The following is a 12,225-nucleotide window of genomic DNA, read 5'->3' as shown; positions in this document are numbered from 1 at the left end:
CCAAAATAACTACTAATCATTAAATTTCATATAAGGTGTCCCATTAAAATTAATTTTTCAGTAAAAATTTGAAAGATGCCCTATGTAATGCTTATAAGTTTTAGAAATTGAACCACTCATTAAAAATGCTCTTAAACAAAAATCTGAAAAATATGATGTGACACTTTAAATTTTTGAGTCTCAGTCGAGACGCTCGAGATGGTGTATGAAGTCAATTCTTTGTAAGAAATAAATATATAGCAGCCAAATATTGCGAAAGTTCTTTGACATATCCAAATTTCCAATCCAGATGGAACCCGAACCCGAACCAGAACCAGAACCAGAACCAGAACCAGGACCAGAACCAGAACCGATAAACCCTGGAGCACTTCAGCATCAAGTTTTATTGGAAGGCTAAACATTTGATTGCGATACCTGTCCCTACGAGGATAGTTTCGTCAATATCTCTATTATTTTAAAATAGGGAGTATTTTAGGAAGAAAGTGGTCTCGTGCTTAATTTAGGGAGTTAGTACAGGGAGGTATGCTTACTGTAGTGGGAGCAAGAAAATTAGAGACATTCTTATATTTAGGAAAGGGAGTTCAGTTGTTCCAAAGGAACTCCAATGTAATTTTTTAATTTTTCGGGGCCAAATCGAGATAATAAAAAATCATAATTATCTTTGGTCATCTTCATTTTTGTCGGTTAGATATAGATAAATCCGATGAATATTACGGAATATTGATCTAATCATATGTTGTTGAGTTGTAGATCTTTTCTTTCTCTCCCTCTCTCTAATCGTTTCCCTCTTCTCTCTCTCATCCTCCCTCTGTGCGAAAGAAATGGTAGTTTCATTCATTCGCCGAAGCAAAGACGAATGAGTTTTTATCAGTCTCACAACTCTAAAGGGATCTTCTCTACAAGCAATCGAACGGGAAATCCTCTTCTTCGCATGATGAGAAGAGGGGTTTCTGTTGACAAACCAACAACCTTTTTCTCTCTCCTCTTTTAATTCTAATTTGACTCTCAATTTGTGATAAACTGGCTTCCATATATTTTAGTGATCCAAGTTAGCTTCCAAATCATGATTCCGTTAGTCAAACTTAAAACTCAATAAATTAATTTTTAATTAGTCTTTATTTCAGATTTTTGTATCCTCTCTTTCATAAAGCTAGGAACTAACAGTGGCAACAGACAACTGCCATTGGTGACAGGGACGGAACTACAACTAGGTCGAAGGGGGTCATGGCCCCCCTCGACCAAGCCGTAGTGACCTCCACGATAATCTACAAAAACCATGATTCACAAAAAATAACCTATTAATACATATAATATTGAATACGTAACATCAACTCTTAGTAGCTTCTTGGTAGGATTTCATCATTATAACCCAAGTGACCTGTGTTCGACCCCTCATGATAGCAAATTTTCTTATTTTTTGTGTTTCAAGACTTCTCTAGGGGTGTTTGAAAAGGATATACAATCTATTTTCTCTAACATCTTAACCAAGGTTATCTATTAGTCTACATTGGTCCCCTTCGATCTTTGATCCTGATTCCGTCCCTGATTGGTGACGACGACCTTTAAACAAATTTTCGGTCTCTCTTCTTCTTTCTCTCACCACCACCACCACAATCATCGCCATCATCATCCTCCAAAATCTTAATTTTCTCTCTCAAATGATCTCTCAAACTCTTTTTATCTCTCTCTAAAGCATCCAAAATGAAACTTCAGAGAGAGGAAGAAAAGAGGGAAAAAGTTTAAAAGAAATACAAAGGGCCAAAACCCCTTTTTTGGTAAAGCAACTTACCCTTTCTTATAATCCAAGTCGGCTCTTTGTTGATGTTAAATCCCTGCCTTGGGATAAAACGGGAAGAAGAAGAAGAAGAGAGAGAGAATTAAAAACAAGAAGTATTAAAGGCAGTCGATAGTGGCACTCTTGAGTCTTGTTGTCGACGATATTTTACCACGACTTTCTCCCAATAACATAGACAAAGAACAAAAAGTTAAACATTTAAAAACAAGGCTACAAAGGGAAAAATTTACTTGTTAAGTTTGACCGACACAATGATAGTTTTAGGGCATCTCCAATGCAAAACTTAAAAAAAACTCTATTTGGCTTATGTGTTGAGTCTCAATTGAGATTCTCTTTCCTATGTGGCTAACTTGAGTGTCTCTAATTCTAGTCCTTCTCCAATGCAACACTCTAAAAAACTCTAGTAGATACACATGTCATACATACATTTAATAGGAAAAAAGTGGTTGAGAAAGAAAAGCTTTCTATTGGTTCAAAAATTAAAGTTGATGACTAGGACACTTAAGACTCTCAAAAGAGATCTCAAAAATAGAGTTTTTAGTTGAGACATCTTAAAACTTAATGCTTCCACATCAACTTAAGATCTCAATTGAGTTTTGCATTGGAGAGGTTTTTTCTCAAAAAAACTCTAAAGTCCTAGGTGGCACTTAAGACTTTAAGATTGAGTCTTGCATTGGAGATGCTCTTAGGGGAAATTGAAATCCCAATAAAACCAAAATTTCTGGTGAGTCACAAATTGGGCCAAATAAGAAGGTGGCCAATATATGGACAACCAATTTTTATATATGGACAACTATTTTTGGGCCCAGACGCAAGTCAATTATGTTTGACTTAATTGACTTGGATTCATTAAGGGGACAACTCCATAATGTCTTAAATATTAACATTAATTATTCAAAGGACCATTAAGAAAAACAATAATTAAAAATAAAAACCTAATTATCATTCACCTTTTTCTTCTTCTTTGGTAAAGGACAAATCTTTTTCATCTTTTTTTTTTCAGTTTTTGAAGTTTACATCTTGTTCACAAATGAAGCCGGATGTGGAGAATAATATCATTGTAAAAAGTGGAGAGAGAGAGAGAGGACAAAACTAGATGGAGAAGAAGGAATTGAACCCCTCTTGATGGAACATCTGTTCCCTTGGTTGTGCCAGTCTAAATATTGTAAAGACATTATTACTTTAAGTGATGAAATTCACATTATTACTCTAGGTAAAACAGTTACACCTACCCTTGCTGATGAAGGAATGTCTTCTCAAGCAAAACGAAATGGGGGACTTGCCTCTATCCAGTACCCCCATGACGTGCAGGTAGTGATTTTTTGTACCCCTGTTTCGAGGAAAACACCCGAAACAGTAGCAGTGAACTGCTATTGTTTCGGAAAAACCTCCCAATGAGCAGATCAATTTAGTGTTTCATCAAAAAAACCCACGAACTGTAGTTGTGATTGCTACTGTTCATAGCCTCATATGTCTTAGCCTGACGATTGTTATTTAATACCAAAAATCGAATCTTTAGACATTTTTTGATTTCAAAGAGTTCTAAAGTTAATGAAGAAGACCCAATCTGTCATAGATTGGAATAGCTTTGTCTAACAACTCATGTGTGAGAAAAATTCTTCAACAATTTCTTTGATTTTTTTGGTGTAATGATCAAAAATGTCTTTCTAAAATTTCTCGATGTACAAATTTGTAGGTGATGATAAAGTAGGAGAACAAGAAGACTAAAGTCTAGGGTTTATGAAAAAGATGAGTTAAAATAAAAGAATTAATTCTTTGAGGACTTGAGCAAAAGATAATACGGTGATGTCCCCTTAAACATAGTTGTCCATGTAAAATTTTAACTTTTATAATTGTCCACATAAAATAGTTGTCTATATAACAAAATTGGTTGTCCGTATATTGGCCACCAATAAGAACTAACAAAAAAATTGCGTTTCTCAATAAACAAAATTGCATCTCCCTATACTAGTCGTCTGAATATACTCTCTCTCGCACGCGCACATCGTCTCTCTCTCTCTAACAATCCTCACTGCTCATATAACGTTCTCTCTCATATTCTTCCTCCACAACTTCAAGCTTTTCCTACCGATTTTTTATCACTTTCTTCCCTCCTCCCTAGTATCTCTCTCTCTCTCTCTCTCTACTAGTAAGACTTAGAAAACATCAATCGTATTTCTAGGGTTTCGTTTCTATGCAATCAACTATCTGATCTATTTTCCCTTGCTTTTCGGATTTCTCTTCTGTTCTTCAAATCTTTTACGTTCTGTAATCTATTGTTGCTGGAAGAATTTCCGAAGGCGAATTCTCAGATACTTTTCTTTCTACTTCATTTTAGTATCTGATTTGTGAGCTTTAGAAGGTGATGAGGTTCAACGAAGAAATCTCTTATACAGAAGAAGAAGAAGAAGCAATAGAAATAGAAAATGAGAAAAATTCACAGTCCTATTCGATTAGTGTTGAGTTTCCACAACCGAAGAAACTCATTGTCGGTTACGCTTTGACGTCCAAGAAGAAGAAAAGCTTTTTGCAACCGAAGCTCGAAGGCCTTGCTAGGTAAAAATATCGCGCCTTAATGAAATTCAAGTTTTAGATTCATTTCTGTGTCTTTTGATGCTTTTTTGATTCTCCGTTTAAAATTGAGTAGCGTTAGTAGATTTTCCCGTTGATTAATAGAGAAATCCTCAATTAATTCATCTTTTACTCTGTTTTGAGAAAGGAATTAGGGTTTTATTTCATCTGGTTTTCTCTTCGTTACTGTTTTCATCTTGGTTTCTTTACTGAAAACAAACTGGATAATAATTTTCTAGCTCTTAAAACCAGTTCCAGGTCACAGTGCATAAAATTTGGATCTGTAAGTATATAATTGTGTATAAATTTGGAGGGAATTTGGCATGTGGAGTCATGGACACCCTGCTACTATAATTGAGATCTCAAGTGTTTGATTGACTTGTCATGTTATAGAACCTTCTGTTTTTATTAACTAGAAGACCCAATTTTGCGATTTCACCCAGTGATTTTGGATCCAAATTAATGTTATTGGATTGGTGTTGAAAGATACTATAGTCTTTAGACCACCTTATGATTGACAAAGAATATTTAATTGATGTTTCTTGGTTTTTTTTCTCTATGTGCAATTCTTATCTTTGAGATATTTGTAGGTACTATAGTAAGAGATTTGATAAGCTCTGAATTAGCTTAATATATTATCTAATTGATCTTATCTTGGTTATTGGAGTTATCTATTGTTTGACTTTTCTATGTATTTCTTCTCTAATCGATATATCATGGTGTAGGAATAAGGGTATATTATTTGTTGCAATTGACCTACAAAGACCGCTTTCTGATCAGGGTCCTTTTGACATTGTTCTACATAAGGTTAGTAGATTACTAGTCATTTCTTTTTTTGTTCTTTTCTAAATCTCCTCGTGTGATAAACTAAACATAATTGCTCAGGAGCAACCACTTCGTGTCCAAACTCTATAGGATGTCTATGGTGATTCTGACCTCTGACCCTGATTAAAACATCATTCTGAAATTACACCAAGTGTTCTTTGTTTTTTGAGAATTTCCTGGATGTAGTGAACAGTTTGTGACTTCAATATTAAGTGATTCTTTTTCGTAATTTTGTTTTTCACAGTTAACAGGAAAGGAATGGTCCCAGATTCTTGAGGTTAGTGTACATTAAGTTGCGCAAATTCTTGCATCTTTCCTTAGTTTTTCTTATGCTGAAGGAACAATTGATGCATGTGATATCATGTTTATTTTGTCGTGGGTCGGCTTTTGCTTCAGGCTTTTTATATGTAGTGGATTCTCTTAGGGGATTAAATATGCATCAAGAAGTTGAGTAATTATATTCCAAAAGGCTGAAACTCATTATTGTCTGACATAATTTACGGAGTTATTGCTCTTTATCTCATGAATCAAGGTATGATAGTAAAGTGCGAGGACTCTAGATTTCTCATTAGGATTATTTCCTGCATTGACCAGCTAATCAGTATGTTAGAATGCATGGGCAAGTAACTTACGAGCCGTGAGTTCGAATTTTTTGTAAGTACTCATGAACACTCGTTCTGGTTCTTCCTTTGCATTTTCCGTAAAGAGCTTTCAGATATTCTTGCATCAGAATCAATGCTATTAAGAGCAGTTTAGTAATTTGGTATACCTGTTTAGTGCTTTACATGGTCAGAATAAGATGAAACATCTAAATATGTGCTCGATCTGGTCATTTTAGTTATTTATTCCATTAAAGGGAAAAAAATTGCATGCAGCAGAAAATGAAGAAAAGTGATGGATTCCCTAGCATCCAGCTGTGATACTAATTAGCTTTTACAGATTTTGTTGTTTTTGTTAAGAAGTACAAGGAGTACTTTCAATCATACTCTCGGAAACTAGGATAACTATGTCAAATGTATTAGGCCGATATGTAAGTAAATATGTTGAGATGGTCGTGAGTCATGAGCCATGACCTTGACCTAGTCCACATCTTTATCGGATATTAACACATGAGAAAGATGTAGAAAAGCTAAACACAATATCAAAATAGAAAAGATTATGCATCCTCTTTTACTCTTATGGGTTTGCTGAGCTGTATAGATTTGGTTTTTTGCATTGCACAGGCTAAAAAATGCCTGCACAGCAATAAGAAAAATATTATATTTGAGTATTCAGATGTTTCAGAGTAATTGGTTGGCTTTGAGATTCACTGCTCGAGCTTAATTCTTTCTTCATTTCATACAAAGATCTCTTATCATTTTCTACATTTATTTGTATATATCTCTGGTTCAGTGGTCTTACCTTTTTTTCTCCTTTCTTTCTTGAAGGATTATGGGGAAAAACATCCAGAGGTCACAGTCCTTGACCCTCCTGATGCCATACAACATGTGCACAATCGACAATCTATGCTTCAGGATGTGGCTGACCTGAATTTAACCGATTCTTATGGTATTTCCTTTAGCATCTGGAACGGAAGTTCTAATTTTATATTCTACTGCATATGGGGTATTTGGGAGTATGCTTGTAGATAAGCGTTATGATGCTACATCTTTATGCTGATATATAAAAGTAAAAGCGTGAAAAAAATCTTCTTCTTAGAGTATGCTAATGAGGTGTGATGTGTATATACTGTTGTAGGCCAAGTATGTGTTCCCCGACAGTTGGTTATAACTAAAGATCCATCCTCCATTCCTGATGCAGTTACTAAAGCAGGCTTGATGTTACCTCTTGGTAAGATTGTCTCCTTTTCTGTCTCTAGTTTAGTTTGTACATCTGCATTACCGATGAACCTTTTCTACTTGCTTCCATGTCATACCTTTTCTTGAGAAAATTTCTGATTTTTAGGTAGGTAGTCGACATCCCAAACTGATTTTTTATCGAGCTGCATTATGCCGGCCTTGTGACATTCTACTTGTTGAAGCTATGTAGTTCGCCTCAGGACTCGAGCTTAGTTAGGCCCTAGCTCCAACTACGTAGTGTGGATATCTATGTAAACAGGTTCCAAAGTGATCTAGAAGATAGTATGACGTAATGTTTTTTGCTTCAGTTTATACTAATTTTCATGATTGTCCCAAATCAAGTACTTCCTCTACTAATTCTTCAGTTGATTATGTTCCAGTTGCAAAGCCACTGGTTGTAGACGGAAGTGCAAAATCACATGAACTTTCTCTTGCTTATGACCAGTTTTCCCTATCAAAACTCGATCCTCCTCTGGTTCTACAGGAGTTCGTTAACCATGGTATGTCGGTCTGACCATTCAAGTTATATACGAGCACCTATGTTATGACTTGAACTTTTCTCTCTAACCTGATCCACGTTTTACTTTTGTTGTTGTAGGAGGTGTTCTCTTTAAGGTTTATATTGTTGGAGAAGCTATTAAAGTTGTTCGACGTTTTTCTCTCCCTGATGTCAACGAACGCGAATTGCTCAATAATCCTGGTGTCTACCGTTTTCCAAGGGTTTCTTGTGCTTCAGCTTCTGCAGATGATGCAGATCTAGACCCTTGTATTGCTGGTCAGATCCTAAACCTTAAACTCTACAGCGTAAACTCTTATTAAACGTTTATTGATGTTGGGGTCCTTTTCTAATGCAGAGCTTCCTCCACGACCTTTGCTTGAGAAGCTAGCGAAGGAACTTCGTCGTCGATTGGTAGTCATTCATTTCCCTCTTTCTTGTTTCGTATTTTACGAGAAATAAATATCGGTTTTTGGTGTCTAGTTCAACTCAAGATTGTTATTTGATGTATTACTGGTAGGGTCTCCGTCTCTTTAACATCGATATCATCCGAGAGCATGGAACTAGAGATCGGTTTTATGTTATCGATATCAATTACTTTCCAGGCAAGTAAAACGCTATTCTCTCTCTTTTCTTTTGACTTCTTTTCCTGTTTTTCCTCCATTGGAATGGTTATATCTATCCATGAGTTGGTTCTAGAAATTTTGTCCTCTGTTTGATAAACACGATCCTTTTCGAATTTCTCCTATTCATTACGACGACAAAATGCTTCATATCTGACACAGTATTCGTATTACAGGACTTGGGAAACTGCCAGAATACGAACACATATTTACAGATTTTCTACTGAGTCTTGTTCAGAGTAAGTACAAGAAACGATTAGCTAATAACTCTTAAAGAGGAAGGGAGATTACAATAGATGTAATTCCTAGGGAAAGAGAATCAGAATGCATGCTTGAATAGATATGTACAGAGGGTGATCAGTGTCTTGGGCTGAAGCAGCTGAAGATTAGTTGTTTTTAACACAGGGAAGACAGGAAGGAAATCAATGAGTGGTCACAACTTATAAATCTTTTTCTGTATTACTAACTGGTGACATGTTCTTTGATCTATCATCTTCTCTTGTTTTCGATGTATTTATTTCTTGCTAATAATATCGTTCTTTGCCAGTTTTACTATCTTATTTCTCATTAACTCTTTTGTTTCTAGTTCAAATTTTGAACTCTTGATTTCAAAGGGTATCCATTTCTAGTTCTAATTGTTTCAAAAGAAAAATGCCAAGTGGACAACTGACATCCTATTTGTTAGGTATGGAAGTAATACTACTGAGAGATTGCTTGGTTAATGTTTTTGGTTTCATCGGTGATCGTTAGCCGGAGGTTGAGATTAGGCCAGCAGTGGCCCCCCTGAACCAATATTTCCTCTAAAGAATTGAGGGAAGGGTTTGCGACCTATTGGATCATATATCAGTGTTCTGTAAACTACTCATCAGTAGGAGACGAATTGTTCTATTGGATCATATATCACAGTGTTTTGTAAACTAAGCCTACGTCGAAGTGTTCTATTGGATCATATGTCACAGTGTTCTGTAAACTAATCCTACATCAGTAAGGGAGACGAAGTGTTGTGCCTCTTAATCCGTCTTGTGCTTCTTGTAAGAGATTTCAGACCTTTTCCTAGACTTTGGCTTTAAAACCGTGAGGTGAAGTGCTAAAACGGATAGTGTTGAAGCAGTTCAAAAGGCTGGCGGGCATTATCCTCCTTCATTGTGAAAATAATGTGAACAGCTGGTGTACATAAAATCTCTCCAAAAGAATAATTTCACTCTCAGACACACACATTAAGTTTCTAAAACTGAATAATCCTCTAAAATTAGATATAGATTATGAACATAAGAAAATCAATTAAAGAACTTAAAATTCAATAAAAGGGAACAACAGACAGAGAAACAAAAGCGGGAAACTAAACAAACAAGGAACCCTTCTTCCAAAACAACAAAATGATAAGCAAATTAACTGACACGGTTGAAACTTCTAAATCTTTGGGTCTCTCTAGAAATTAGGAAAAAAAAACCTAGTTATTGGCATCGGAAGTTTGGGGAGGAGGATCTGATTCAGTTGTGGTGGTTTCAGTGGCGGAGGCGGCAGAGAAGAGAGTCCACTCAGGTGGGAGAGGAGGAAGAGGTGCGTAAACAGTAGGTCCGCGCTTAATATCCCATGGCTGACTCTTCTTTGGCCTTGTCTTTCGGTGGTGCGCCGTCGCCTTCTTCTGTGGTCGTGAAGAGCATTCTATCACTAGTCCGTTTCTTTCTTCTGTCGCCGGTACTGTTACGGTCCCTGTTGCCTTCCTCCACATTGGAATACCACCACCGCCGCCATTACAAAACGAATTAGTGTTGGATTGGTTCAATACCACAATCCCAGAACCAAAAAACGATGATGAGATTGACATTTTCTCTCTCTCTCCCACTCACTCCTCTCTATTCGATTCTTTTCTACTTCAACTTCAACTTCTCGGCCTCTCAAATACCAATTGTCTGGATAAGAAAATTAGTCCCATCTATTACTGGCACGTGCTAAAACTATTATATCCTACTCCTCCACTTCACAACGGCTAAACACACCCCATCCATAGGTAGGTGTGGGAATGGGTACCGACCGACGGGCAGTTCACGGACAACTATCCCATCCGGTCTAGACGGAATGGAAGCAACTCAGATTTGTCTTCTGGGGCAAGCTAGCAAACTGGACGGGTGTTTCGTTTTTTCATGGCGAAAATGCCTGTTCGTGTTCGTTTTTCTAGTTGGTCGTGTCGGACACCGATGGGTCGAACACCACATATACATCATCACAAACTTCATTAGCTTCTTGAGCAATAACTATAAAATAAAATAAAAACAATAAAAAAGATTATCAATTAGAAAATTCTTTGTTGGTGACAAAAATAGACGTTGTCGATTTTAAAGTTAGGGACTTAGGATTTCTCAAAGTAGACAGTTAGAGAAGCAAATGATTCAACACTTCCAAGTGAGAGAAACACCTCGGAGAAAAATCAAAAGAGAAGATGCATCGATTCTGATTAAGGATTAAGATTTCGCCGTCAAGAATCAGGAGAGACAAAAGTGGACATAGTCGAATAGAAGAAGGAAGAAAAGTGTTGGGCTTCTTCCGATTTCAAGGATTATATATCCAGTCGAAATCGAACACCTAATGGTTCCATCTACCAAAAATTTATGGGGCAAACGAGTTTTGATGACCTTTCGAAAGCGGGTGGAGTGGGCGGGTTTCTGATCATGGGCCGAAATCCCACCCCTATTCATAGGCAGCACCAGCGTTGGAAGTCCAAAATTCAATCTTTTCATTTCAAAATATAAATGGATAAATATAGCTAAAAATTTGGAATTACTTGGTTACTTCACCTTTATTTTTTGTTGATGGAGATAAACTTAGTGGTAGAAATCAAGCTAGACTCAGGCGCTCATGGGTAACCCTAGATCGAGGCGTTTGGGGCATCAATATCTTAAGAGCATCTCCAATGAGACACTCTAACAAACACTCTAAAAATTTAGTTGTCAAGTGTCAATGGAGAGTCTCTTTCTTAGGTGTCAATATGGAGACATTCTAAATTTTTTTGGTCTCCACTGGAGATCTCTAAAATCTCTCTACTTAATATACATATCACTCTTAAATTGAATATGGAAAAAGTAGTTGAAAAGAAAAGACTTCTATTGGTTTAAATATTAAAGTAACACTTAAGAGAGTCTCAAAGAGAAACTCTAGTTTTAGAGTTTCTCTCTCTAGACACTGTACAATAAATGTGTCCACCTCATAATAGAGTGTCTAACAAAGTGTTCCATTGGAGATGATTTTTTAACAAAAACTCCATAAAATAATACGTGGCACTCTAAGTGTTAGAGATTGAGTGTCCCAATGGAGATGCTCTAAGAGCATCTCCAATGGGACACTCTAACAAACACTCTAAAAGTCCTAGTTGTTAAGGACCAATAGAGATTCTCTTTCCTAAATGTCAATATAGAGACACTCTAATTTTTGTTGGTCTCCAATAAAGATCTCTAAAGTGTCTATACTTAATACACAAGTCCTTCTTCAATTCAATAGATAAAAAGTAGTTGAAAAGCAAGATTTTCTATTGGTTGAAATTTAAAAGTAACACTTAGAGAGTCTCCAGTAGACACTCTCATTTTAGAGTTTCTCTCTCTAGACACTCTATAATAAATGTGTCCACCTCATATTAGAGTGTCTAATAAAGTGTTCCATTGGAGATGATTTTTTAACAAAAACTCCAAAAAGTCTATGTGACACTCTAAGTGTTAGAGATTGAGTGTCCCATTGGAGATGCTCTAAGTAGAATACTGTTCTTCGGCGGGCTTGAACAACAAATCTTGCACGTGGCCCATGTGCATGGTTGAAACAATAGACTTTGCGGCCATGGGGATGATGGGTCTAGTCTTGTTCACACACCACACTCTTCTTCAGTTTTGGGTGGAAGGTTTCTTTTGCAGAAAAATCTCATCACATGTGCAAAGGCACATAAATATAGACACCCACACTCTCTCTCAAGTTCGTTCTGTCTCATAATTTTCTTTATCGTTTTCCCTTTTCTAACCCAGGGGCGTGGGTAAGGGGGTGCGGGCGCACCAGTCTTCTATGTAGCTTTTTGTTTTTGTTTTTTGTTTTAGG

At 36.5% G+C, this 12,225-nt stretch overlaps 2 protein-coding genes across 2 annotated transcripts; one reads left to right on the top strand and one right to left on the bottom strand.

Moving 5' to 3' along the window:
* Nucleotides 1–3,791: 3,791 nt before the first annotated feature.
* Nucleotides 3,792–8,703, top strand: LOC147533455 (inositol-tetrakisphosphate 1-kinase 3-like). The gene is made up of 10 exons (XM_086646830.1): nucleotides 3,792–4,351; nucleotides 5,092–5,173; nucleotides 5,436–5,468; nucleotides 6,619–6,739; nucleotides 6,929–7,021; nucleotides 7,410–7,529; nucleotides 7,628–7,804; nucleotides 7,884–7,939; nucleotides 8,046–8,130; nucleotides 8,325–8,703. Exons 1-10 carry the CDS (start codon nucleotides 4,161–4,163, stop codon nucleotides 8,420–8,422), a joined length of 1,056 nt encoding a protein of 351 aa, XP_086502956.1. The 5' UTR covers nucleotides 3,792–4,160; the 3' UTR covers nucleotides 8,423–8,703.
* Nucleotides 8,704–9,598: 895 nt separating this feature from the next.
* On the bottom strand, nucleotides 9,599–9,976 carry PSRP6 (plastid-specific 50S ribosomal protein 6). Its single transcript, XM_086650040.1, has one exon. It carries the CDS (start codon nucleotides 9,974–9,976, stop codon nucleotides 9,599–9,601), a length of 378 nt encoding a protein of 125 aa, XP_086506166.1.
* Nucleotides 9,977–12,225: the final 2,249 nt, after the last annotated feature.

The sequence above is a fragment of the Eschscholzia californica genome, unplaced genomic scaffold (assembly GCF_041429995.1).
Source record: "Eschscholzia californica isolate CP2 unplaced genomic scaffold, dmEscCali1.0.p SCAF_6, whole genome shotgun sequence".
Taxonomy (NCBI): domain Eukaryota; kingdom Viridiplantae; phylum Streptophyta; class Magnoliopsida; order Ranunculales; family Papaveraceae; genus Eschscholzia; species Eschscholzia californica.
Note: the sequence above shows the minus strand (reverse complement) of the source record. Positions and strands in the feature narration are given on the sequence as shown.

Coding starts and splice junctions, on each gene's coding strand:
- PSRP6 (XM_086650040.1), bottom strand. CDS start 9,976: ATGTCAATCTCATCATCGTTTTTTGGTTCTGGGATTGTGGTATTGAAC.
- LOC147533455 (XM_086646830.1), top strand. CDS start 4,161: ATGAGGTTCAACGAAGAAATCTCTTATACAGAAGAAGAAGAAGAAGCA. Junction 5,469..6,618: donor AATGGTCCCAGATTCTTGAG/GTTAGTGTACAT, acceptor TCTTTCTTGAAG/GATTATGGGGAAAAACATCC. Junction 6,740..6,928: donor GAATTTAACCGATTCTTATG/GTATTTCCTTTA, acceptor ATACTGTTGTAG/GCCAAGTATGTGTTCCCCGA.